We start from the raw sequence: 26,259 nt of genomic DNA on the forward strand, positions 1-26,259 counted from the left end.
CAGCAAGAGAAAAACAGTTAGTTACCTACAAGGGAGTACCCATATGACTGTCAGCTGATTTCTCAACAGAAACTATGCAGGCCAGAAGGGAGTGGCAAGAAATATTCAGTGATGAATAGCAAGAACCTACAACCAAGATTACTCTACCCAGCAAAACTATCATTTAGAATTGAAGGTCAGATAAAGAGCTTCACAGAGAAGAAAAAGCTAAAGGAGTTCATCACCGCCAAACCAGTATTATATGAAATGCTGAAAGGTATTCTTTAAGAAGAGGAAGAAGAAGAAAAAGGTAAAGATAAAAATTATGAACAACAAATACATATCTACCAACAAGTGAATCTAAAAATCAAGTGAATAAAAAAATCTGATGAACAGAATAAACTGGCGAACATAATAGAATCAGGGGCATAGAAAGGGAGTGGATTGACAACTCTTGGGGGGAAAGGGGTGTGGGAGGTCTGGGAAGAGATTGGAAAAGAATCTTACACCTATGGACGAGGACAATGGGGGAGGGGGGTAAGGGCATGGGGTGGGGTGGGACCGAATAAAGGGGAGCCGGGGGGGGTGAAGGGGGAGGAACAACTGTCATAATCTGAACAATAAAGTTTTATTTTTTTAAAAAAGTTTTCATCCAGTTAAAACTTAGAGTGAACGTTTACATACCCCACCCGACACCCTTAGCCCAGTACTTCTATTCTCTCAAGAGAAACAAAACGCAGGTCTATCCACAAAACGATCCACAGAGGAAGGGTCCCCGCAACTTCATTCACAATAACCCGACATTTAAAACAACCAAAACACTAACAGGAGAATCAAAAAGAGGTTACAACACAGTCACACGATGGCCAACTACTCAGCAACTGAGAAACAAACATACGCACAGCACGAACGCCTCTCGCAGACATGAAGCCAACCGTGGGCAAACAACGGCCCGCGGGCCGGATCCGGCTGTTCTATCCGGTTCTCTTGCTCTCCCCTCCGCTCCTTTACTTTGAATTTATATTAGTTCACACAAACACTCCATCCATGCTTTTGTTCCGGCCCTCCGGTCCAGTTTAAGAACCTATTGTGGCCCTCGAGTCAAAAAGTTTGCCCACCCCTGCATTAAGCCAAACCAAAGAAGCTGGCCACCAAAGGGGACATGGGTGTGGTCCCACCGAGAAGAAGTCCTAGAACGCGCACGACTCATCGAAACGTTACAACCAGTTCCTTCCAGGGGGGCCTCCCTCGTGGAAAGGGATGGGAGGGAAATTTCTAGGAGGAAGAAACTGTCTTAGGAACGTGGGTCACATGAGTGCATGCGTTTTGTCAAAACTCCTCATACCGGACACTCAGGATTTACAAGTTACACGGCATGTCAATGTCACATGAAAGTCACAGCGGCAATAATCATCAAGAACTACTGACTGCTACTCGGGTGGTCCGCTTATGGCGATGACAGGAGCAAGCAATTCTTTACTCAATGAGTCTTCTGGACTCAAGAGCCAAGTGAACGCACGGGGGAGGTGGGGGGTGAGGGGAGCTGGGGTTCTCGCTGCTCAGAGAGGGCGTAACAGACACGAAAAGGAAAGGACTGGAACATGCCGGGGCTATTGGGTTAAATCAGAAGAATCAGCAAGAACACAACCGTCTTCAGTAGAGGGAGCAACATGCATTGATGTGTGTGACTATGCATATGTGTGCCACTACGAACTCTACTGGGTGGAGTCCATCAAGCATGCACATGCATGTCCTAACCCTGCCTGCTGCAGGGTCTAGAGCGGATGTACTTCCAGCGGTGAGCAGGTGTCCAATCCTGGTTCCAAATACCACTGTCCCCGTACAGGCAGCAGGGCTCACGGAAGCAAGGTTGGTGGCAGGACCGGGACAAGAACGGGCACTAAGTCAGACCTCAAGTAATGACGGAGACAGAGTCGAACGGCTCAGAATCCAGTCTGCAGGGCCTCCTGCTGGCTCACTCTCGAGCCATCTGGGCATCAGGTAATGACAGCAATGAACTGTGACGCAGCGAACAGGATAAAAACTCAAAGCCCGTGGGGATATGCATAGACGAATGGAAAAAATGAGAAGAGGTGGCGGAACAAGAGCTCACCCAGGAAACATCAACCAGAGAGTGAGAACGGCTGTTTCATGAGGATGGCCATCGCGTCAGAGGATCTCCCCACACATTCCTTAGGACTCTCAAAGGGATAATAGAGAATTACAGCCGAGAGGTTGGTGGGTGCCCCCTCAGACCCGTACTCAGCATTAACAGCAACAACGGGGGACAGACCAGCTCCCAGACTTCCTGGCCCGATGCGCTGAGCGGGCACAGCGTCCTTGGGGGGGAGGGGAGGGGTTCCTGCCGGGGACGGATACGACCCCAATGCCATCGCGGGAAAACGTCGCACCAACCCAAACACAGCTGGACATCCTCCGAGGTGCTCGTCGAGCAAGATCGAACCTGGGAGGGCACCCCAGGTGGAAGGAAACGGAAGAGAGACACGGCCACCGGTGTTGTGCGCGATCCTTGTCTGGGTGAGGGAAGTCCAGGGGGTCCCCGAAATGTATACCCACCGCGGGGAGCTCCAGCGACGCCTCCTCCCTTCCGATTCCACCCCTGGAGGGGATCCTCATTCAGAGGGTGTATGCATTGTGGGGGGGACACCCCGCATGTCGCTCTGAAGGACGTGACTGGAACAGCCGTTGTGGGGGAGAGGGTAGCTCTCCACGTGCGTGTTCTCCATCCTGGTCTCGGGGAGCGTGCTGAGGCCAACAAGGGGGCGCGTCTGTTCTTAGGACGGACACAGGACGCAGTTCGAAGGGCGTGATGCCTGCAACCTCCTCTCAAATGACTGAGAGGAAGGGAGTGATGGAAGGGAGAGACAAGGAACCACAGAGCCAGCGGGGGAGCCATCAACAACTGGAAGTCAGGGAAATGGCAGCGTGGGGATTACAGGCGTTGTCTTGCAAATCTCTATCAACTTGGAATTGTATCAGGAAAGTTACCGAAAGCCACACACACACACACACACACTCAAATACACTGCACACGGCCGATGTTTATATACGCGCCATCAATTCTCACCCCGGGGTTCCCAACGCTAACGGGTTTTCTGAAAGAAAACAGATCCCGGGGCCGAAGGAACGGGCGGGCTGCCTGGAGCCCCCCCCACCCCCCCCCACCCCCCCCCCGCCCCAGAGGAGCCGCCGTGCGCTGGAATCGAGATCCCCGTCCACCGGACTCAGTCCAGCACCTCCGCAAGGACCGGTGTCGGAACGCGGGTTAGAGTGGAACACCGATGACCCTCGTACAGAGACAGCAACGCTCTGCGCAAAGCAGCGGGGGGGCCGCCGCGTCTGGTGCCCACGTTTCCTCCACGTGGGCAGCTGAAGACACGTGTGTGCAGGAAAATGAAACGGGGAGAGAAGGAGACCTACACACACCGCACACAGGAGCCGTGTGAGCTGCACACAGGAGGAGGGAAACGACAGGAATCGAAAAAACACCTCAACACCCCACTTGGTGCCAGACCACTCGCTCCTGCAGGTTTCCCGGGTCCAGAGGGTAGGAATTTGGGGAGCTGCGCGTTCTCCAGCCGTTCACCGGAGCACCTCACACTCCGGGTCACTCTGTCTGAGTCTTCCGTGAACCGTGGGGCAGAAAGCTCCCGCGCCTCCGTGAGCACCTACTGTGCGCCACAGGTGCGGGGTGCCGGGACAAGGAAGACGCAGCCCTGCCACCCGTGAGCTCCCGTCTCAGGAGGGAGGTGCCGTCCGAGAGCAAGGGCCTGGCCACCGGCTCACAAAGGCGCGGCCAGGCAGAGGGCAGGGAGCTCCGGGGGACGGACGGCGTGTCCGCTGGAATAGCGAGCGGAAGCTCACCGCCTTTGGAAGCCGACTGCTCAGAAGGCATTCTCAAACGTGACGCGAGCCACCCCGGTCAGCTCCTAGGTCCTGTGTTTAAAAATGGAGACGAAGCCCCGGCCGGCGTGGCTCAGGGGTGGAGCGAGGACCTGTGACCCGGGAGGTCACGGTTCAATCCCGGTGGGGGCACAGGCCCGGGTTGTGGGCTCGATCCCCAGTGCGGGGCGTGCAGGAGGCAGCCGATCCATGACTCTCTCTCTCATCATGGATGTTTCTCTCTCCCTCTCCCTTCCTCTCTGACATCAATAAAAATGCGTTTTTTTAAATAGAAACTAAAATAGACCCATTAGCTACGGCCTTCGAGGTGCAGTTCAAACCCCAAGGACTGGGACCCTGAGTTTGCTGTGCTCCGGCCTCTCACCATTCTTTCCCAGGCGGGTCTGCACTCACCGCGCGTTCGTTCGCGGGGAGGAGGAAGGTCAGGGGAGAGGGGAGGAGGAGGACGGCCAGGGCCGCAGAAGGGAGCTGAGAGCAGGCGAGGGGGGGGGGGGGGCGTACCTGCCAGCTGGCACTGGTTGATCTTGTGCTCGGTGATGTCGCTCAGCGACTCGAACACCTGCAGGCAGCTGTCACAGCTGTGCACCGCCTCGTCCTCCAGCTCCTCCGTGTCCTCCGGCCGCTTCTGGCCGTCTAGCGCCTCGCCATCCTCGGGCTTGTCCTCCAGCTTACAGTTGGGGTCTGCGGGGAAACCGAGACGTGAGGACAGGGTTACCGACAGGTTCTCTCACAGTCACTTGTCATCTTCTCTGGACCAAGGACAGACGCACACTGTCCCTGGAAGCTGCGATGGGGGCGGGGGGGGCGCGCGCGGAGCGGGGCTGTACTGCAGATTCGATGAGGGAAGAATCGAAAGCGGGTCTCCCCGACGTTCCCCAGTTCCCGGTGACTGGAAGCCTTCCTTCTCCCCGCCACCGTGCGCCCTTGTCCCGTTTGCCACCCTTAAGACGTTTAGGGGGCGCTGCTTCAACACCAAGAGACAAACCCCCCTGAACGTTAAACAGGCTGCCATGGAAAGGAGAGAGGAAACCGGTGCCGAAGCATGGATTCCTTTTCTGCTAAATATACTCTTTTGTGGGAAATCGCCAGAATTCGCCGCAAGTCCAGAATCCGCGGAGCTGATTACCACAGGGCGCGAAATTGACCTTGACTCAGAAACCCGTCGGAACACGCAGCCGCCCCAGGATCTGCTCCGCAGCGAGGGCAACCTAAGCTCCCGCACGCCGCAGAGCATCCTCACCGACCCAAACCCGGGGCGCGGGCGTGCACGGTGTGCCTCCTGTTTTGAAAACCAGCGAAAAATGGAATAAACTACCCAAAGGACAGTTGTAAACGGTCACCAGGTCAACAGCTTGAGCTGGGCCCTCAGCATCGAAAGCCAAACCGCACGCAGTTCCAGGCCCACCCAGAGCACGGGGCCTGCCCCGCCTCGGGGAGGAGAGAGGAGGCCACGAGCAGCGTTGTCCCTGACAGCTCAGTGAAAACTTAAAATGCTCTCCGAGTCTTTAACTTACTGGAGAGCAGTGCCCCCAACCTTCCTGGGGCAGGAGAGCACGGTGGGGAGGGGCTGGGGCAGGAGAACACGGTGGGGAGGGGCTGGGGCAGGAGATCACGGTGGGGAGGGGCTGGGGCAAGAGAACACGGTGGGGAGGGGGTAACCTTCCTGGGGCAGGAGATCACGGTGGGGAGGGGCTGGGGCAGGAGAGCACGGTGGGGAGGGGCTGGGGCAGGAGAACACGGTGGGGAGGGGCTGGGGCAGGAGAACACGGTGGGGAGGGGCTGGGGCAGGAGATCACGGTGGGGAGGGGCCAACCTTCCTGGGGCAGGAGAGCACGGTGGGGAGGGGTAACCTTCCTGGGGCAGGAGAACACGGTGGGGAGGGGTAACCTTCCTGGGGCAGGAGAGCACGGTGGGGAGGGGGAGAGAACAGGCCTCTTGAGGGGTAATCAGGATAATGTAATCCGTGGCGTCATTGATAAGACATCAATTTTGAAAGGCAGAACGCCCTCCAAAGCTGGAAACAAGCTGTCTCAGACAGAGCCGATAATGAAATAGTTAATAAGACGAGTCGCATCAAACCACCTAAGAAATGCGCATGGTTCTCTGTGCTCGCCCTGTTCTAACACGGGGGGAATCGGTGAGACGTGCGGTCCAGAATTCACAGAAACCAAACCGGGCCAGCTTTCTCGGGACAGCCAGCAAGGGTCGGGAAGTGCGTTCTGCTCCCTTGCACGTAACGCCCTTCGACAAACCTTCCTCCTCCAAGTCACTATGTTCCCTTTCCATTTAGTAATATTTTTACTGATTTCAGAGAGGAAAGGAGACGGGGGGGCAGGGGGGAGAGAGAGAGAGAAACACCAATGATGAGAGAGAATCACCGATCAGCTGACTCCTGCACGCCCCCCACCGGGGGACTGAGCCCGAAACCGGGGCATGTGCCCTGACCGGGAATCGGACCGTGACCTCCCGGGTCATAGGTCGTGACCTCCCGGTTCATAGGTTGACGCTCAGCCACGGAGCCATGCCCAGCCGGGCTCGTCCCCTTTTGCGGGCAGTTGTCCCGAAGCCCGTCTCCGTATCTGCAATGAACTTAACTGTATCACCGCTCTGCAAACGGCCACTACGCCAAGATCAACCCCGTCCAGCATCTACCGTAACCTCTCGGCTGATGAGGGAAAGCAGACGTCCCATCTCAAACAGCAAGTAGCGGAACGTGTTCGTTGTAAAAGAGAACGCGCCGAAACCGGTTTGGCTCAGTGGATAGAGCCTCGGCCTGCGGACTCAAGGGTCCCGGGTTCGATTCCGGTCAAGGGCATGTACCTTGGTTGTGGGCACATCCCCAGTGGGGGTGTGCAGGAGGCAGCTGATCGATGTTTCTCTCTCATCGATGTTTCTAGCTCTCTATCCCTCTCTCTTCCTCTCTGTAAAAAATCAATAAAATATATTAAAAAAAAAAAAAGAACGCCTTGTTTGAGGAAATTGGTCATTTGGGTCGATTTGCCATCTGGAAAATTACCATCTCAACTCTACACAGTGGCCGTTTCAACATCCTGGGTTCAGGCCACTCATTGGGGGCAGGAGCGGGGCGGGGGGGGGGGCACGGCGTCCTTTCTGTCCGCCTGGTACTTTGCACAGCGCAGCTTGGTGTCCAGGTGAAGGCTGAGCGATATCGCCTCGTGGCGACGACGAGGTGGCGAAGGAAGAAGCCCGCAGGGAAGAGCCGGCTGGAGCTGCTCCCGGGCCGGAGCGCCGGGCACCGCGACGACAGCGCATCTTAACCGCCTGCCTTTCCCCAAGGCCACGCTCTGCGCCAAGACCCGCCGCCCTGGACGTCGCCGCTTTCAAGCTTCATCTCCAGCTGCAGACGCAACAACGGGGCCGTGCGTGGCTCCAACCCCCGGCAGACCATGGCCCCGCGGCGGAACGCACCGGGCCAGAGAGCAACCCCGCGAGGCAGGCGACCGTCCGGACTGCGGCAGGTCGGCCCCACGCCCTCAGCCGCGGTGGCAGGAGCCCGCACACGGAGCCTCGGGGGCACCGGGCAGGAGCTCCCTGTCTCTGCCCCGCGGGCGGCTGGATGCCGATGCCCTGATTGAAATGCCGCGCGCGTCTGCGGCCTGTTTGTTCCTAAATAAGGACACGCTCGGAATACCTGAAGGAGGACGCAGAGGACAAGGCTAAAGCCCGCCTTCCTCTTCATGGACACGGACACCGGACAGGAATCTAACATCACAAACAGGGAACCGGAGGAAGGAGGCCTGACGCTCCAGCTCCCAGAAGCTGAAGGCCTGCAGCCCTGGCTCCGACAGGACACGGCTGGTCATTAAAATGCGGGTCATTGTGACGCTAACAAGAACCGGTCTGCTTTCCTGCATTTGCAGGCGGAGCCTTCAGGGACCCACGTCCGTCAGGCTTCTTCCTGCTACAACTTCAGGCCGCAGCCTCCGGCCAGCGTGCCAGGGTGCTTGTAGGTCACGCTGCGGAGGGAGGGACCCTGGGGGGGGTGGGGGGGGTGCACAGCCCTAATGTCTGGGCATCCAGAGAGCTGGCATCCACCTCGCTCCTCCTAAGTAGATCCTTTTCTCGTCTCCACCTTCCTGACCAATGCTTTCGCGCCCCCGATTCAAAAGGCGTGTTTATGCCCTGACCGGTTTGGCTCGGTGGATAGAGCGTCAGCCTGGGGACTGAAGGGTCCCAGGTTCGATTCCAGTCAAGGGCATGGACCTTGGTTGTGGGCACATCCCCAGTGGGAGGTGTGCAGGAGGCAGCTGATCAATGTTTCTCTCTCATTGATGTTTCTAGCTCTCTATCCCTCTCCTTTCCAATCTGTAAAAAATCAATAAAATATATTTAAAAAAAAAAAAAAAGGCGTGTTTATTTCGGCTGTGGGTTCCCATTCCTAGTGTCGGCGGCTGTAAGAAGATTCTAGAAAGCTCACATGGCCCGCCATTGCTTCCCCACAGGGGGCTACACTGCAGGAAAGGCACTGGGCCTTCCTTAGGGAGTTTTCAAGAAGCCCTTTTGGGATCCAATCGTAATTTGAACCCCATCGCCATTCAAACCTCTGACCCCCACAAAGGGGCTGTAATAGGGGAGCTGCCCCGAAGCGCCGCGCCCAGACTCCCCTGCAGGAACTACTGTGCCAAGGACGGTCCTGGTAAACCAACCCCCACACGCCGGGTCTGCAGCCCCATCTCAGCTGCAGGCCCTGCTCTCCTTCTTGGCCCTCGGATGCCCTGAGGGCTCCATCCATGACACCGAGCTCACCCGCACAGCCAGCTTCCCCACCCATCCCTCAAAGGGGTGCGGCGGACCCTGGATTTAGTGTCCCAACCTGGATAAAAGGCTTAACTTTGTTTTTGTTTTAATTTTTTTAAAAATCTACTTTTGCCCTAACTGGTTTGGCTCGGCGGATAGAGCATCGGCCTGCGGACTCTAGGATCCCGGGTTCGATTCTGGTCAAGGGCATGTACCTCGGTTGCGGGCACATCCCCAGTAGGGGGTGTGCAGGAGGCAGCTGATCGATGTTTCTCTCTCATCGATGTTTCTAGCTCTCTATCCCTCTCCCTTGCGCTCTCTGTAAAAAATCAATAAAATATATATTTTTTTAAAAATCTACTTTTATTTTTCAGAGAGGAAGGGAGAGGGAGAGAAGGAAAAACATCAGTGATGAGAGAGAATCATGGATCAGCTGCCTCCTGCACCCCCCCCCACCCCCGACTGGGGATCGAGCCCACAACCTGGGCCTGGGCCCCAACCAGGAATCGAACCCGACCTCCTGGTTCCTAGGTGGACGCTCAACCCCTGAGCCACACCGGCCAGGCCAAAGGCTTCATGTTTGAACAAAGAAAACAATTATTATCCCAAAAACGAAGGGCAGCTTTCTGTTTCCAATTCTGCAGACGTGGCTCTACCCGGGCACGTGAGGGGTGTGAGGCCCCGACGGGGCGCCGGCAGGTGGCTCTAGCCTTCTCATCCTCCTCCCTCCTCGGGGTTGTTATGGCTACAACTCGCTTTAGTAAAACTACAACTTTGGGGAAGATGAAAAATTGCCCTGGCTTCAAAGTGTCGGAGGCCACAAACCCTGGCCTTCCATTAATTTCCAGCGTGGGATCAGCGTCAGGCCAAGCAGCAGAAATTCTGTTCGGTCCGTGTCAGACCGAGGCTCCGCCGCGTTTACTTTTTACAACCTGCGCAAAAGCCAGGGGAAAGTAATGAGGATCCACAAGCCGTCTGGGCGCCCTGGCAGGGACACCCGTGTTCCCGAAACTCGTCTCCCTGCGCAGCCAGGATCCCGGGCCTGATCAAAGCAAACACGCCGAGCCCCGGAGACAACGGGCCGCGCCCCAGCCCGCGCCGGCTGCACACGGACCTCCTTCCCAGCCCCTGGCGCATGGAAAGGCCCTGGCAGGAGACAGAAACGCCCGCGATCATGTGGCCGTAATTACTACCAGGCGAGGACTGTTTCTGCAGCGCCGTGGTCAAGGGAAACGCGTCTCTCTCTGCTCCCGACAGCGTCCATCGCAAACAACCGCCTCGTGAAAGCTCCGCCGTAAGACTGATACGCCGTGGCTGCACTCCATTTATAGCTCGGCACTTTATAAAAAGCGCACCGGACGGTAAGAGCCGGAGCCAGACACCGAGGATCGCGACGAACCCGCCCTTCTGGCAGCCGCCGCGCGGCCAGGCCTCGGGCCTGCGTGCAGGAGACGTCAACGAGGCCCTCCCTTCTGGTGCATTCCGGCCTGAAGCCTGACCTGACGCCCCAGAGTCCGTCGGTATGAGAGGAGCAGAAACGTGGGGTTCAGAGGAGGGTGTACGTATGAATGCAGGGAGATTACCTAACAACGAAGACTGGCAGGAGGTGAATGAACCCAAAATACTGCTCTTACACACACACACACACACACACGCACGCACACGCACACACACACGCACACACGCACATGCACACACGCACACGCACACGCACGCATGCACACGCGCGCGCACAAACGCACATGTGCACACGCACGCACACACACACACACGCACATGCACACACGCACGCACGCATGCACACACGCGCGCGCACACGCACGCACACGCACGCACACGCACGCGCGCACACGCACACGCGCGCACACACGCACGCATGCACACACGCACACACACACGCACGCATACACAAACTTAACACTGGTCCATTTCCTAACAGTCTTTTCTCTGGTCATAGCCAGTTTTTCACCAAATTAAACCACCGCGGCATGAAGCCCTCAATGCGAACGTCACCCACACCTTGCCAATTAAATTCCAGAAACCACGCACTGAAATTTGTCTACTGCCTAGAAAAAAAAAAAAATCAAGTCCTGCCTTCCTTGTGAGGGCCATGACCTCCCGGATCTGAACTCCCTACGACGATGGGAAATAAATGCTCCGGGAAAAGTGGGCGCAGCGTCGCAAGGCGAGTAACCAGTGCAAAGGCAGTGTTTCTGTTGCTCTAGGACCAGGGGTGGGCAAACTTTTTGACTCGAGGGCCACCATGGGTTCTTAAACTGGACCGGAGGGCCGGAACAAAAGCATGGATGGAGTGTTTGTGTGAACTAATATAAATTCAAAGTAAAGGAGCGGAGGGGAGAGCAAGAGAACCGGATAGAACAGCCGGATCCGGCCTGCGGGCCGTAGTTTGCCCACGGCTGGGCTAGGACAGTGGTTGGCAAACTCATCAGCCAACAGAGCCAAATATCAACAGGACCACGATTGAAATTTCCTTGGAGAGCCAAATTGTTTAAACTTAAACTTCTTCTAATGCCACTTCTTCAAAACAGACTCGCCCAGGCCGTAGTATTTTGTGGAAGAGCCACACTCAAGGGGCCAAAGAGCTGCATGTGGCTCGCGAGCCGCGGTTTGCCGACCACTGCTTTAGGAAGCTGTGTACGCTCTTTCTTCCACGGAGAGCGTCTGAAAATAAAAAGCATGTTAAAACCTCCTGTCTTGCCGGCTGCATGGCTCCGTGGTTGAGCGTCCGCCTATGAACCAGGAGGTCACGGTTCAATTCCCGGTCAGGGCACAGGCCCGAGTTGTGGGCTCCATCCTCAGTGGGGGGCGTGCAGGAGGCAGCCGGTCAGTGATTCTCTCTCATCATTGATGTTTCTCTCTCTCTCTCCCCCTTCCTCTCTGAAGTCAATAAAAATATATTTTAAAAAACAACCCGTGTCTTCTTTTCAGGAACTCCATATGTTCTAAGCTCAACGCCGCCCCCCCCCCCCCATCACTCTAAACCAGCCGTGGGCAAACTACGGCCCGCGGGCCGGATCCGGCTGTTCTATCCGGTTCTCTTGCTCTCCCCTCCGCTCCTTTACTTTGAATTTATATGAGTTCACACAAACACTCCATCCATGCTTTCGTTCCGGCCCTCCGGTCCAGTTTAAGAACCCATGGTGGCCCTCGAGTCAAAAAGTTTGCCCACCCCTGCCTAAACGATGCACCGTAGATTAACAACCGCCACGTGCCAAGTAACCATGAACAGCCAGCCTCACGCTGTTCGTGTGAAGTTCACACGTGTGCACACAGCCAGCCTTCCGGGCAGGCGGGCCCACGTAGACGTCGGTCCCTAAAAAGACACCCGATCCCTCTGCCCGGAGCGAGCCCTGGCGGAGGGCACCGCCCTGCAGGTGAGCTCCCATCCAGGCGCCAGCAGGGCGTCACCTGGAGGCTGGGAGTCCGGAGGAGCACAGAGCCTCCCCGGTTTCAGAATCCGAGGGGCGGGGCCTGGCCGGGCCTTCTCACCGACCCCCAAAGATGAGCAGATTTAGGGACATCGCTCTGCTGTTGTGAAATGGCCAGCGGCCCCGGGGCCGAAGCGGGTTGGTTTGCCAGACTGTGCAAGCCTGCGGACCCACGCCCACTAGCGGGTCCCCCACGCCCACCCGCGGGTCCCCCACTCCAGCCCGCCGGTCCCCCACTCCAGCCCGCTGGTTCCCCACTCCTGCTTGCTGTCCACTGCCTCTCCCCCTCCCCTCCCCCCCCCCCTGCAGGAAAGGGTAAACAAACAAACAAAAGAGAAACCAAAGCTGGCGGGTTGGCTGAGCAGCAGCACCTACCACAGGTGGGCAGGGCAGGGACGGCCACCAGGCAGAGACCTGCAGCTGAGGGTGAAGGAGCACCGCCCTCCCCGCACCGCTTCCCCTCCCTCCAGTCTCCTCTCTGAGTCCCGGGCAACCAGGAAAAGCCTGAGCCCTTCCAGGCACTTGTTCTTCCCTTTCTGGAAGGCCGCCTCCGACAGGAAGAGCAGCTGCAGGGACCACGGCTGGCGGATGGCGCTGGGACTCTGTGGTTCTGCTTATCTGCTCCCGGCCCTACCCCGCCCCCCGCCCGGGAAGGCCACGGGAAGCGCCCGCAGGCACTGCTCCGAGAGCCGGCCAAGGCGGCCCATCACCCCGCCGCCCCTCCCCAGGAGGCTCCCCGCAGCAGGGTGCGAGGGGAGGGAGGAGGCCAGCCTGCGGAGGGTGCACACACACACACTCTGCAGCCAAATGAAGGTTCTCCTCTTCCCATCAGAACCCAAACGTCGTCTTCTACCGCGTCCCGCCCCGTCTCACAGGAAACCCAAGGCAATCTGGGCGCTGGGCTCCCACGGAGAGCCACGTGCAGACACAGCCCTGCCTGAACGTCCAACCTTCCCCCTGAGCTGCGGGGGCTGCCCCGTCACCGCCACCATGCACACTCACGGCTCCTGCACACCCACGGGCTGTGGCTGCCCGTCACCGCCTCCACACACACTCACGGGCTCCTGCACACCCACGGGCTGTGGCTGCCTGTCACCGCCACCACGCACACTCACGGCTCCTGCACACCCACGGGCGGTGGCTGCCCCGTCACCGCCTCCACGCACACTCACGGCTCCTGCACACCCACGGGCGGTGGCTGCCCCGTCACCGCCTCCACGCACACTCACGGGCTCGTACACACCCACGGGCGGTGGCTGCCCCGTCACAGCCTCCACGCACACTCACGGCTCCTGCACACCCACGGGCGGTGGCTGCCCCGTCACAGCCTCCACGCACACTCACAGGCTCGTACACACCCACGGCTGTGGCTGCCCCGTCACCGCCTCGACTCACACTCACAGGCTCCTGCACACCCACGGGCTGTGGCTGCCCGTCACAGCCTCCACGCACACTCACGGGCTCGTACACACCCACGGGCTGTGGCTGCCCGTCACAGCCTCCACGCACACTCACGGGCTCCTGCACACCCACGGGCGGTGGCTGCCCCGTCACCGCCTCCACGCACACTCACGGCTCCTGCACACCCACGGGCGGTGGCTGCCCCGTCACCGCCTCCATGCACACTCACGGGCTCGTACACACCCACGGGCGGTGGCTGCCCCGTCACCGCCTCCATGCACACTCACGGGCTCGTACACACCCACGGGCTGTGGCTGCCCCGTCACCGCCACCACGCACACTCACGGCTCCTGCACACCCACGGGCGGTGGCTGCCCGTCACCGCCTCCACGCACACTCACGGCTCCTGCACACCCACGGGCGGTGGCTGCCCCGTCACCGCCTCCACGCACACTCACGGGCTCGTACACACCCACGGGCGGTGGCTGCGGCCTGGAGGTGGACGTCTCCGACCAGCTTGTCCAACCTTTTCCATCTCATCTCACGGCACATAAGCTAATCACCAAAATTCTGCAGCACACCAAAATATATATATATATACACGTGTGTGTGTGTGTGTGTGTGTTGCCAATCCAATCCAACAAGAAACAGGTCCATTTTTATTTTTATTAATTTACAAGAAATAATAACAGTAATGACCTACCCTTCTTGCTCCAAAGCGCCCTTTGTAAAACCAGGTGCCCACACTTTGTACCAGGGTTTCGGGTACCAAGCCTCAACCAACCGGGTGCAACCTCGCTAGGCGCTGTGACCAGCACGGCGCACGTCTGTTCTGGGACCCACATGCTCCCGGTTGGACACAGGCCTTCGCGGGGACGGCCACGGCTGACAACCGCAGGGGAGGGAGGGCCAGGCCCGGACTCGGCAGCTGGCTTCGCAGGATGGAACACCGCGCTCGCAGCTGAGACCCCTGGTCTGCGGCTCCCGGCAGCCGAGCCTCCACGGGGGGCCCCGGGGGGCGGCTTCCAGGACCTGGCAGCCCTCACAGTGGCCGGGCGCAGCCGGGGGTGCCCGGAACCGCAGCCCCGTGCCCTCCCCTTGCCCAGGGGCACCCACCAAACGCATCTTCCTCTGCACAGGCCCGGCCAGAGAAGGGCGGCAAGCACAGGCCGGCGCGGGGCAGACACTGATGAAGGCAGGCAGCCCTCCGACGCGGGAAGCCACAGGCAGAGGCCCTGGGATGAGATGGCTCAGAGCAAGAAATGTTCCTTATTGGCGTCAGAGCGCAAGGGAGAGGGGGAGAGAGAAACAGCACTGAGAGAGAGAGAACCATGGACCGGCCGCCTCCTGCCTGCCCCCTGCTGGGGATGGAGCCGCAACCCGGGCCTGTGCCCTGACCCGGAGTCAAACCCTGACCTCCTGGCTCCTAGGTGGATGCTCACCCGGAGCCACGCCGGCCGGGCAGAGCAGGGAATTTTACCGGAGACGTGAGCTCGGGCCCCGCGTTAGGGACGGCAGCACTCAGGCGGGCACAGGAGCCGTGTGGGGCGCAGGGGCACGGGGCAGCGCGATGCCCCGGGGGAGGGCCCGCCGCTCTGTGCTGCCAGGCGAGGGCCCTGCAGAGGGCGGCCGAGAGGGGGCCGTGCAGGGCCGGCTGGGTGAGCGGTGGGGATGTGGAAGAGCCACCTTGTTGGGGTCAAATGTCACCTCAGGGCTGAGAAGCCACGGCGGGGCTCGGAGGGGTGACGGACGGTGCTTACGGTTTTCCTTTTTTAGGTTCCTCTTTACCGCTGGAAGTGCTCCATGCGCCCCTCCTCCCCACGGACCCCCCCCCACCTCCCCCCGCAGGCCTTCACCACCCTATGGCCTGTGGCACGGGTGACGCACACGCGTACACGCACCCGAGGTCTTTGGTGGCTCTCTCCCTCCCACGCACCCCCCCCCACCTTCCCTGTGAGATTCGACTTCGTTCCACGCTGCTGCGTCGCTGGGCCTATCACAGTCCTCATTCACTTTGATCTCACCGGGGAGTGACATCGTGGGCACCTGTCCTTCTCGGGCTGGCTCACTGCGCTCAGCATGACGCTCTGCAGGTGTCTCAGAGGTAAGCGCGTGGGAGGGACACCCAGAGGTAACGGGGGGGGGGGGCGGGGGCGGCAGGAGCCGGCCTGGGGGCAGGGGGCCTGTGGGGGGGCTGCCGTGGCCAGGAGAGAGCGCAGAGGGGAAGGAGCAGAGCCACAGAGAAACAGGACTGCGGGTTGGCGCGAGGAGGCGAGGGGGCGAGGGGGCAAGGGGCGAGGGGCGAGGGGGCGAGGGGGCGAGGGGGCGAGGGGGCGAGGGGGCGAGGGGGCGAGGGGGCGAGGGGGCGAGGGGCGAGGGGGCGAGGGGGGCGAGGGGGCGAGGGGGCGAGGGGCGAGGGGGCGAGGGGGCGAGGGGGGCGAGGGGCGAGGGGGGCGAGGGGGGCGAGGGGCGAGGGGGCGAGGGGGCGAGGGGGCGAGGGGGGCGAGGGGCGAGGGGGCGAGGGGCGAGGGGGCGAGGGGGCGAGGGGGCGAGGGGGGCGAGGGGCGAGGGGGGCGAGGGGGGCGAGGGGCGAGGGGGCGAGAGGGCGAGGGGGCGAGGGGCGAGGGGTCAGGGGGGCGAGGGCGGAGCCGCGCCCGGAGGTGGGCCGGCGGGTGTGGTGTTAAACGGGGCTCCGCTCCAGCTCCAGACCCCCTCTTCCAACCATCACCCCCCTGCGGCCGAGCGGGGACGGCGTGGACAGACGGACCCGTTACACCAGCGACACGTCCAGCCTCCCACAGACACCGCTCCGGACCTGAGACGTTTCTGGCCGTTCCTCTCGCTCCAGGCCTGTCTCGGACACAAGCTCCGCCAGGGGACACAGACGCAGAGTTTGGCGGAAAGCAGACAGACGTTGGCCACGCTCTCTCTTCGCTCCATCTTTTTTAAAAAAGCGAGAGCCATTCCCTTTCACTAACAGGGTTCCACGGAGCCACAGCCCTTCCCACAGAAAACGCAGTGACGCCAGGCCACACTGTCACTCACTCACAACCCAAACCCGTGGATTCACACGTTTATTTTAAAGAACAGAGCCTCGCCGAAACCGGTGTGGCTCCGTGGATAGAGCGTCGGCCTGCGGACTGAAGGTCCCGGGTTCAATTCCCAATTCCGGTCAAGGGCATGCACCTTGGTTGCGGGCACATCCCCAGTGGGGGGTGTGCAGGAGGCGGCTGATCGATGTTTCTCTCTCATCGATGTTTCTAACTCTCTCTCCCTCTCCCTTCCTCTCTGTAAAATATCAATAAAATATATTTTTTTAAAAAAAAAAAAAACAGAGCCTCTGGGGGGAAGAAAAAAGGGTAAGAAACCACAGAGAACAACAAGCCAACAGGACCAATATTGGACGGAAGGAAGACTACAACAGGTACAGAAACTCAAAATCACCTGAACGAAGAGAAAAACACACATTTCTTTAAGAGAAGGATTTGCAGCGAACGCCCTATGTCCTCGGTCATTTGTCTGGTTCTGGTTCGTCTGGGGAGACTTGGCATAACCTTCGGAGGGCCGCACCTGAGACTTCTCACCCTCCTCGCCTGGGCCTGCGTGTCCGGCTCTGGGTACCTGGGAAGGGGCTGTGGACACCTCTGAATCCTGCCCGGCCCCACCTCCCTGCCAATCACACAGAGCCCACTCCCACACCCTCCGCTGGATCTTACCCTCATGGACCCCCCTGCCATCTATAATATAACAGCGTACTATGCTAATTAGACCGGACGTCCTTCCGGACAAAGCCGGGGCTGGGAGGGAAGCCCGGGTCCCGGGTGCCGGGAGGAAGACCTAATCTTACACGAATTTCATGCATCGGGCCTCTAGTTTTTATATAAGAAAAAAAAGTTGTAAAAATTATTTTTAACATCCAGATGCACAGGTGCTCATTTCTCTGCGGCAAGGTGATTTTAAGCTAAAACTCCACTTTGGAGAAAAACGAATTATTTAAAAGCATTTCTGTGTAGACTTCAGCACCTAAAGACCAGATATCGTGAACAACGCTTCTTAGCTCAACGACAATGACCGATGACACCTACTCAAACGTTTAGAGGTGAGAATGTTTGGGGAAGGGTCCGGCTGGTCTCTCTGGAGATGCCGTAAGCCACAGCGACAGTCGGTAGCTCCTGTGGCATCGTCCCACCCCAGCCAGAGAGGGTCCCACCCCAGCCAGAGAGAGTCCCACCCCAGCCAGAGAGGGTCCCACCCCAGCCAGAGGGAGTGGGGGGCCAAGAGCCTCAGTATCCCCGGCACCGAACTTACCAGCTGTTTCCACCGCCTGTCACTACTTCAGCTGTTTCCCATACACCATCCCCTTGCAACAATGTATCCGACTTGGACACTTAGTTACCTATCTCAACAACCAAAACCCAGGGAGGGAGAGAGCAGAAACAGGGGCTCGCTGCAATGTCACAGCACTCTCGCCTGCGTGTCTTTAGGGTTTTAGAAGACAACACCCAATCTCATTCACAAGAAGCACCCCGCTGTCACCACGCAATGCTCTGGGTTAGTAACGTCACTTTCCCTTTAATTTGGGAAGCTCCTCTTCTTCGTTGTAATTTTGTACCTGAAATGCAGAGACACCCGGATTCGTCTGAATGAATCATGTCAACCAGAAACATAAAAAACGTTGCTTTTTTTTTTTCCTTTTTACCCTGCAGCGGCTCCCACTGGTCCCTCCTACAAACTGGGGATCAAACTACTCTTAAAAGAGTGAAAAATAATTTGAAAACAAATTTGTTCATATTTTTATTGATGTCAGAGAGGAAGGGAGAGGGAGAGATAAAAACATCCAAGATGAGAGAGAATCATGGATCGGCCGCCTCCTGCAGGCCCCCTACGGGGGATGGAGCCCACAACCGGGGCATGTGCCCTGAGTGGGACTCAAACCATGACCTCTTGGTTCATAAGTCGATGCTCAATCACTCAGCCATCCCAGCCAGGCTAAAAACACATTTTTTTAAAGATCTTTTTTTCTTTGCTTTCCTACCTGGCACACCAGTAAGTGGGAGGCCTGCATTTCTAAGAAGTGATCCCACAGAGGAAGATAAGAAAGTAGTTTCTAAACAACTGTTGCGACAACATAGTGGTTCAGCAAAGGGGGCGGGGAGGGGGCTGTAAAATAAGGTCCATGTTGGTCTAATGGAAGGTCAGAGCAAAAAGGGAGGCTGTGATGTATGAGCTGTTACAAAATACAGGAAAATTTATGTATAATTGGAAAAAATTCATTTCGTCCTCGTCTGGTTGGGCTAATAAATTTAAAATGCATGCAACCCTACGTCTAAGGTTCCTGATAAAGAAAACAAGGAAAGCCACAGGGCCAAAAATAAACCATAAAAATAAATCGTTATTGATTTAATACCATTTCGGCCACACTTTCCTGAAGGAATTGGAAACAAAGTACACAGAAGAGCATCGTTTTTAACTTTGTAACTGCACGCCCCACTCCCTGGAACACGTCATTCCCTGCGTTCCCGTGCGTGCCTCTACCGTTTCTCTTCGGTTTTAGCTTCCTCTCTCCAAACAGCAGACCCTCAAAGCGCGCTGCTCCTGAGGAATGACCACCTCGCCAACGTGCGTTTAATCTGCATGAATCTGCAGACCAGTAATAGAGACGCCGGGGCCATTAGCATAATCAATACGCAATTTACAGAGCTCCCAGACAGAACGGAGGGAGGACGTGGATGCCATTATCTGAGTAACTATAAATTAATAGTCGTTTGTGGGAATATGTCCCCACTTATATTGTTTCAATCCTGACTTGTCAAGACCGTGTGAGCATCTATTACGTATTTTTATAGTATCTGTGTTACAGACACACAGGTTTTAAGTCAAGATTGAGTATCAGATGATCTATAAATATGTATAAAGCAAAATCAGCTAAATCAATCACACGGAGAGGAGACGGACTGATAAATAAACGCCCGTATTTATTCATCGTTTTGCTTTTGCACCATGTGACTTAATAGGCAGAAACATATACGCACACATATACGGGTAAATATATATTGAAATGTAATTTTCAGCGAATGTCTGTGGAAAGGGGCAGGTTCTCAGACAGTGAGCCAGAAAGGGCCAGATCTCATCATGTTTTCTGAAAGGAAATTAAGGATAAGAAGGAAATTAAGCCGAAACCGGTTTGGCTCAGTGGATAGAGCGTCGGCTTGCGGACTGAAGGGTCCTGGGTTCGATTCCGGTCAAGGGCATGTACCTTGGTTGCGGGCACATCCCCGGTGGGAGGTGTGCAGGAGGCAGCTGATCGATGTTTCTCTCTCATCGATGTTTCTAGCTCTCTGTCCCTCTCCCTTCCTCTCTGTAAAATATCAATAAAATATATTAAAAAAAAAAAGAAGGAAATTAATCCAGCCAACTCTACTGCAGCTTACAATTTTTAAGAATCCAACCTCTTTGCATTTATTTTTGAGCCAAAAAAGGAGGAGTCACCTGAGTACGACTATAAGACCTCAGAACCCCAGTCATTGGGGGACCGGTGATGGGTGTGCCAGCTCCGAGCACAGGCGGCATCCACGCCCCGCCAAGCACCCCCAACAGTGCGGCCCCCTCCTCACAGCAGCAAGGAGAATGTCTTGACACACTGGCATGTTTCAAAGAAAGCAAACGGCCCTGGCCGCTGTGGCTCAGTGGACGGAGCGTTGGCCTGTGGATGGAAGGTCCTGGGTTCGATTCTTATTTTTTGTTTCTTTTTTTTTTAATTTAATAAATCTTTATTGTTCAGATGATAACAATTGTTTCTCTTTTTTTCCCTCCATAGCTCCCCTCCACCCGGTTCCCACCCCACCCTCTGCCCTTACCTCCCCCGCACTGTCCTCATCCATAGGTGTATAATTTTTGTCCAGTCTCTTCCCGCACCCCCCACACCCCTTTCCCACCCCCGCCGAGAATTGTCAGTCCACTCCCTTTCTATGCTCCTGATTCTATTATATTCACCAGTTTATTCTGTTCATCATATTTATTTATTCACTTGATTTTTAGATGCACTTGTTGATAGATATGTATTTGTTGTTCATAACTTTTATCTTTACTTTATTCTTCTTCTTTCTCTTCTTAAAGAATACCTTTCAGCATTTCATATAATACTGGTTTGGCGGTGATGAACTCCTTTAGCTTTTTCTTGTCTGTGAAGCTCTTTATCTGCCCTTCAATTCTGAATGATAACTTTGCTGGGTAGAGTAATCTTGGTTGTAGGTTCTTGCTATTCATCACTTTGAATATTTCTTGCCACTCCCGTCTGGCCTGCACAGTTTCTGTTGAGAAATCAGCTGACAGTCATATGGGTGCTCTCTTGTAGGTAACTAACTGTTTTTCTCTTGCTGCTTTTAATATTCTATGTCCTTTGCTCTTGGCATTTTAATTATGATGTGTCTTAGTGTGGTCCTCTTTGGATTCCTTTTGTTTGGAAAATTCCTTTCTCTGTGCTTATAACTCTATTTCTTTCACCAGGTGGGGGAAGTTTTCGGTCATTATTTCTTCAAACAGGTTGTCAGTGTCTTGCTCTCTCTCTTCTTCTGGCACCCCCATAATTCGGATGTTGGTACACTTGAAGTTGTCCCAGAGGCTTCTTACACTATCTTCATATTTTTGGATTCTTTTTTCTTTTTGCTTTTCCGGTTGAGTGTTTTTTGCTTCTTTTTGTATTTCAAATCTTTGACTTGATTCTTCTGTTCTTCTAGTCTGCTGTTAGATCTCTGTATAATATTTTTTATTTCAGTCAGTGTATGTTTAATTTCTAGTTGGTCCTTTTTCATATCCTCAAGGGTCTTGCTAAATTATCAACTTTTTCTAGGATATTCTTGAAAAACCTTATAACCGTGGTTTTGAACTCTATACCAGTCGTTTGCTTTCCTCCATTTCTTTCATTTGTGATCTGTTTCTTTGTCTCTGCATTTTGGCTGCTTCCCTGAGTTGATAGAGAGGCTTTGTGTGCTAGGTGTCCTATAGGGCCCAGTGGCTCAGCCTCCCCAGTACCTGAGGTGGACACTCTTGGTGCACCCCTTTGTGGGCTGTGTGCACAGTCTTGTTGTAGTTAAGCCTTGATTGTTGTTGGTATCACTGGGAGGAATTGACCTCCAGGCCAATTGGCTGTGAGGATCAGCTGTGTCTATGCTGGGAGAACTTCTGTGCTGGAGACACCCTTATGAGACAAGACCTGCAAAAGCCTCTGTGCTCAGCTTGGATGGGGCGGAGTCTCAGGGCGGAGCAAACAGCATTGGTTTCCCGTCAGCCCTGCCCTAAGAGGCCCCCCTGGGTCTCAGTGTCCCGTGGTAATTGCTGCAAGCTCCTCTGAGAGAAAGCCGCCCTCGAGTTTCGCCCACTGCCAGACAGTCCAGTTTCTCCCCGAATGAGTCTGGGTCCCCAGAGTCTCCCCCGGAACTGGAGTTCAGTGCAGTCGGGAGCTTTTGTCTCCCTCCTGCTAGAGAAAGCCAGCCGCGCACTCAGTTGCCTGCCCTCTCCGTGCACGTGTCTCAGTACCTCTGCCTCCTGCAGCTCCTCTGAGTCTCAGTGTGCTTTTCTCTTTCCTTCTAGTTGTAGAATTCCCACTCAGCCAGCCTTCCTGTGGTTCTGGATGATGTCCGTTTTGTCTTTTAGTTGTAGGTTTGAAATTGTTGTGCGAGGCAGCAGTTTAGGTGTTTACCTATGCCGCCATCTTGGTTTCTCTCCTGGGTTCGATTCTGATCAAGGGCACATGCCCAGGTTGCGGGCCTGATCCCAGTGTGGGGCATGAAGGGGCAGCTGATTGATGATTCTCTCTCATTATTGATATTTTTCTCTCTCTCTCCCTCTCCCTTCCTCTCTGAAATCAATAAAAATATATTTTAAAAAGAGAGAGGAGACAGGCCATGCTTCAGGACCCCCACCTGCCAGTGGGAAAGAGGAATTGCTCTCCCCCCACAGCTCCCACCGTGGATTTAAAACGGCCCTGTGACGTCCGGGCGACTCCCCAGCCTGTGGTTCTGTAGGTGTGACCCCCACTCACTCACGCTCCCCTAGAACTCAGAGCTGGTGGGCGCCACCCACAGAGCTGGCCTCTGAGGGAGCCCATCGCATCCGGGGGGGAGCCCTTGGAGGGTACTCAGCTCCTCAGCGTCCCTAAGGAGGTGCTTCTAACGAGACCGCACCAGCAGAGGGGAGCATCCCGGTCCCGCGCCCGGCACCCCACGCCCCTCCTCTCAGCACCCTCCAGCTCAGCCGCCCCGAGGCCTCTCCGCAGAAGCCACAGCCCGTAACCAAACCAGATTCATCGGCAGGTCCCACGGCTTCCACCCCTCTCTCAGGTACAACGGACATCAGGCCACCCTGTTCCCCGTGCCAGTGCCCTGCGGGGGAGGCAGACGAGGGCGGGAACTGAGGTCTAAGGGTGGACACGGCGGAGGAGAGATGCGTGGCCAGAAGATGAGTTATTCCACCTCCTGATGTGCTGTAAGAAAGACGGACCCCGGCTTCTTTCATTTGAAAATCATGACTGGCCGCCTCCAAGCCAGGAAGCCTACATTCCTTCTCCACTGGTGCCCGGCCGACGGAGGAGCGCGGTGTCTGTGCCCCAGTTTCCCCATCTGTAAAATGGGAATAACGGCCCGGCCGGCGTGGCTCAGTGGCTGAGCGTCGACCTAGGAACCAGGAGGTCACCTGTTCGACGCCCGGTCAGGGCACAGGCCCGGGTTGCGGGCTCGATCCCCAGTGGGGGGCGTGCAGGAGGCCGTGGACCAGGGATTCTCTCCCATCACTGATGTTTCCGTCTCCCTCTCCCTTCTTCTCTGAAATCAGTAACAAACAATTTTTTTAAAGAGTCGGAGGGGCAGTCCCTTCCCTCCCCCAGGGTCATGCGCAGCCAAGAAGGTCACTCCTGGGACAGAGGTCAGGGCCTGAGCCCTCCTCCCTGTTCTGTTCCAGTCGCAGGGGGGAGGGGGGGGAGGTGGAAGAGGGCGTCTTGGAGATGATGGAGAGGTGGGCACGCTGGGTCCTGCTCCTCCCCACCCCCCCCCCCAAACACTGCACCTCCCATGCCCGTAACCAGATTCCCAGTCGCACCTGTAGCTGCCCTGCCAGGAAACAAACGGAACTGCCAACGAAGCTGCCGCCGCACCATTTACGCCTTTAAAGCGTGTTCTGGAACATCCGCCTTAGATTACCCCGGAGTGGAGTCTCCTTTGTCCCTCACTGTCACGCCAGGCAGCCCCCCATTAAAAGCGGCCTCCCACGTCCTCCTGGCTCCCCACTCGCATTCGCAGGACAGTTTCGTTCTCTCCGTGAGCACTCGGGGAAGGGGAGCCTGGGAGTGGGTGTCCGGAGGTCACCTGGCGGGATGTTTTACGGTGACTGTCCGGATGGAAAGACACCTTTATGGCGCTGTCACACCGTTAACGTAAAAGGGTGGTGGTGCCACACGGCCATCGCCAGGCTAGCGGGCGCTGGGGTCAGCCCGCGGGCACGACGGGGCGGGTGTCCGAAGCCCAGAGGGACGGGAAGCCCAGACCTGGGGACCAGACACAGAGGGGCGGGGGCTGACGGAGCAGGGGAGGCAGCCAAGGGCAGTAAGACTCAACACACGGAGCATGCGGGTTCCCCGCAGGGAGAGGGAGAAGGAATGAGGAGGAGAAACGCCAGGCCCGCGGCCCCCAATGCGGTTCCACGTGAAGCGAAGACAACGGGCTGTCCAGCCGGACAAGGACGACCAGTTACCAGCCGGTCCGCAGGCGCCACCCTGCGTTCTCCCTCCATCTTACCCCCATCCCCACCCCCATCCTCACCCCCCGTCCGCACCCCCCGTCCCCGCCCCCCGTCCCCGCCCCCATCCCCCCCATCTCCACCCCCATCCCCACCCCCCATCCCCACCATCCTCACCCCCATCCCCACCCCCATCCCCACCCCCATCCTCACATCCCATCCCCACCCCCATCCCCACCCCCATCCCCACCCCCATCCCCACCCCCATCCTCACCCCCATCCCCACCCCCATCCTCACATCCCATCCCCACCCCCTATCCCCACCCCCATCCCCACATCCCATCCCCACCCCCATCCCCACCCCCATCCCCACCCCCATCCCCACCCCCCATCCCCACCATCCTCACCCCCATCCCCACCCCCATCCCCACCCCCATCCCCACCCCCATCCCCACCCCCCATCCCCACCATCCTCACCCCCATCCCCACCTCCATCCCCACCCTCACCCCCACCCCCCATCCCCACCTGTGCTTCCCAGCCGACCACACAAAATTCCTTGCTGAACCTCAAGGAAAACGCTCCGGTGAAGTTACTGACGAGCATGCTGGTGTAGAAAATCGCCCCCCCCCCCCCCCCCGTTCGGCTAATTCCTCGGTAAACCCAAGCCCAGATTTACCTTTTTAATTTAAGGATTATTAATAAATCTACTGTGATTAAACCTTCATAATGATGTGTGAATTATCTGTCTGCAGCGCCTCTCCCAAGAACAATTAGCCTACCTCTGCAAAGCAGCGGGCCCTTCGCAAGGAGCGTGGAGGAAGACACAGCCCTGACTTACCAAAGGGTGGCAGAGGCTCGGAATTAACCAGCTCCGCTTCGCGCCTGCACTGCCTCCTCCTTGGAATTTCTGCAGGATTTTCCGTCCGGAACTCTCTCGGCACGGGCCAGCAGAGAGCTGGGACTCAAACACCTTGCCGGTGTGCCTGAGCGGCCCAGGGCGGGCTGAACCCAGCCAGGGCGTCTGCGAGGGACCCACCCCAAACAGGCCTCTGCGGAGCTGTGTCCGACCACAGGAGCGCCCTGAAATCCCCGCTGCTGAGCCACTGCAGAAAGGAATGTTCTGGAAGAGAAAGGAACTGTGTAGGTGGGATGAACAATTTCCCCACCAAAGTGAGAAAACCTTTCAGGGTAAGCGTAAGAGACAGACACTAAGAGCTTGCCTGAATTCACACCCAATTCCCACGGCAACCGTGTCAATTAGGTACTATCACCCTCCCGGCTACGGAAACTGTGATTAATAATTTGCCCGAAGTCAGCCGGATGAGAATTTCAACCGAGGGAGCCTGCCATGATACCCAACCTCTTACCCAGCATATTCTACAGGCCCTATTTTTTTTTTTTAATATATTTCTTTATTGATTTCAGAGAGGAAGGAAGAGGGAGAGAGAGATAGAAACATCAATGATGAGAGAGAATCATGGATCGGCTGCCTCCTGCATGCCCCACACTGGGGATCGAGCCCGCAACCCAGGCATGTGCCCTTGGCCGGAATCGAACCTGGGACCCTTCAGTCCCTAGGCCTTCACTCTATCCACTGGGCCAAACTGGCCAGGGCAAGGCCCTATTTTTTAATACACATTTTTATTGATTTCTAGAAGAAGGGAGAGGGAGAGAGAGAGAGAGAAACATCCATGATGAAAGAGAACCACTGACTGGCTGCCTCTTTTAACACCCCCCACTGGGGACGGAGCCCAATCCGGGCATGCGCCCTGACCAGGAACATCAAAACGTGACCTCCTGGTTCACAGGCTGATGCTCAACCACGGAGCCACGCCGGCTGGGCAACCCTATTGGTTACATGTGTGCTAAGCACCTGCTGTATTTCCGGAAGTGGCTTCGGTGCCGGGGTCCCCAGGGTGGAGGGGGCAGATAAAGGTCACAGCCCGGGTCCTGGGGGAGAGAGAACTACAAGAACGACGGGGGGGGGGGGGAGGAGCTTCCTTTGTCAGACGCGCAAAA

The 26,259-nt window shown here is 56.9% G+C and overlaps 1 protein-coding gene across 4 annotated transcripts in view; it reads right to left on the reverse strand.

Annotated features, from left to right (window-relative positions):
- The window catches only part of ZNF521 (zinc finger protein 521), a 321,390-nt gene that overhangs the window by 276,466 nt on the left and 18,665 nt on the right, over window positions 1-26,259 (reverse strand). For all 4 annotated transcript variants that reach the window (XM_080686741.1, XM_080686738.1, XM_080686739.1 and 1 more), the window contains one exon: window positions 4,405-4,584. Coding sequence is in view for 3 of the 4 variants with exons in the window: in XM_080686738.1 (XP_080542864.1) it covers window positions 4,405-4,584 (180 nt within the window). In the remaining variant the exon portion in view is untranslated. The remainder of the gene's footprint in view (window positions 1-4,404; window positions 4,585-26,259) is intronic.

The sequence above is a fragment of the Plecotus auritus genome, assembly GCF_963455305.1.
Source record: "Plecotus auritus genome assembly, chromosome: 8".
Taxonomy (NCBI): Eukaryota; Metazoa; Chordata; class Mammalia; order Chiroptera; family Vespertilionidae; genus Plecotus; species Plecotus auritus.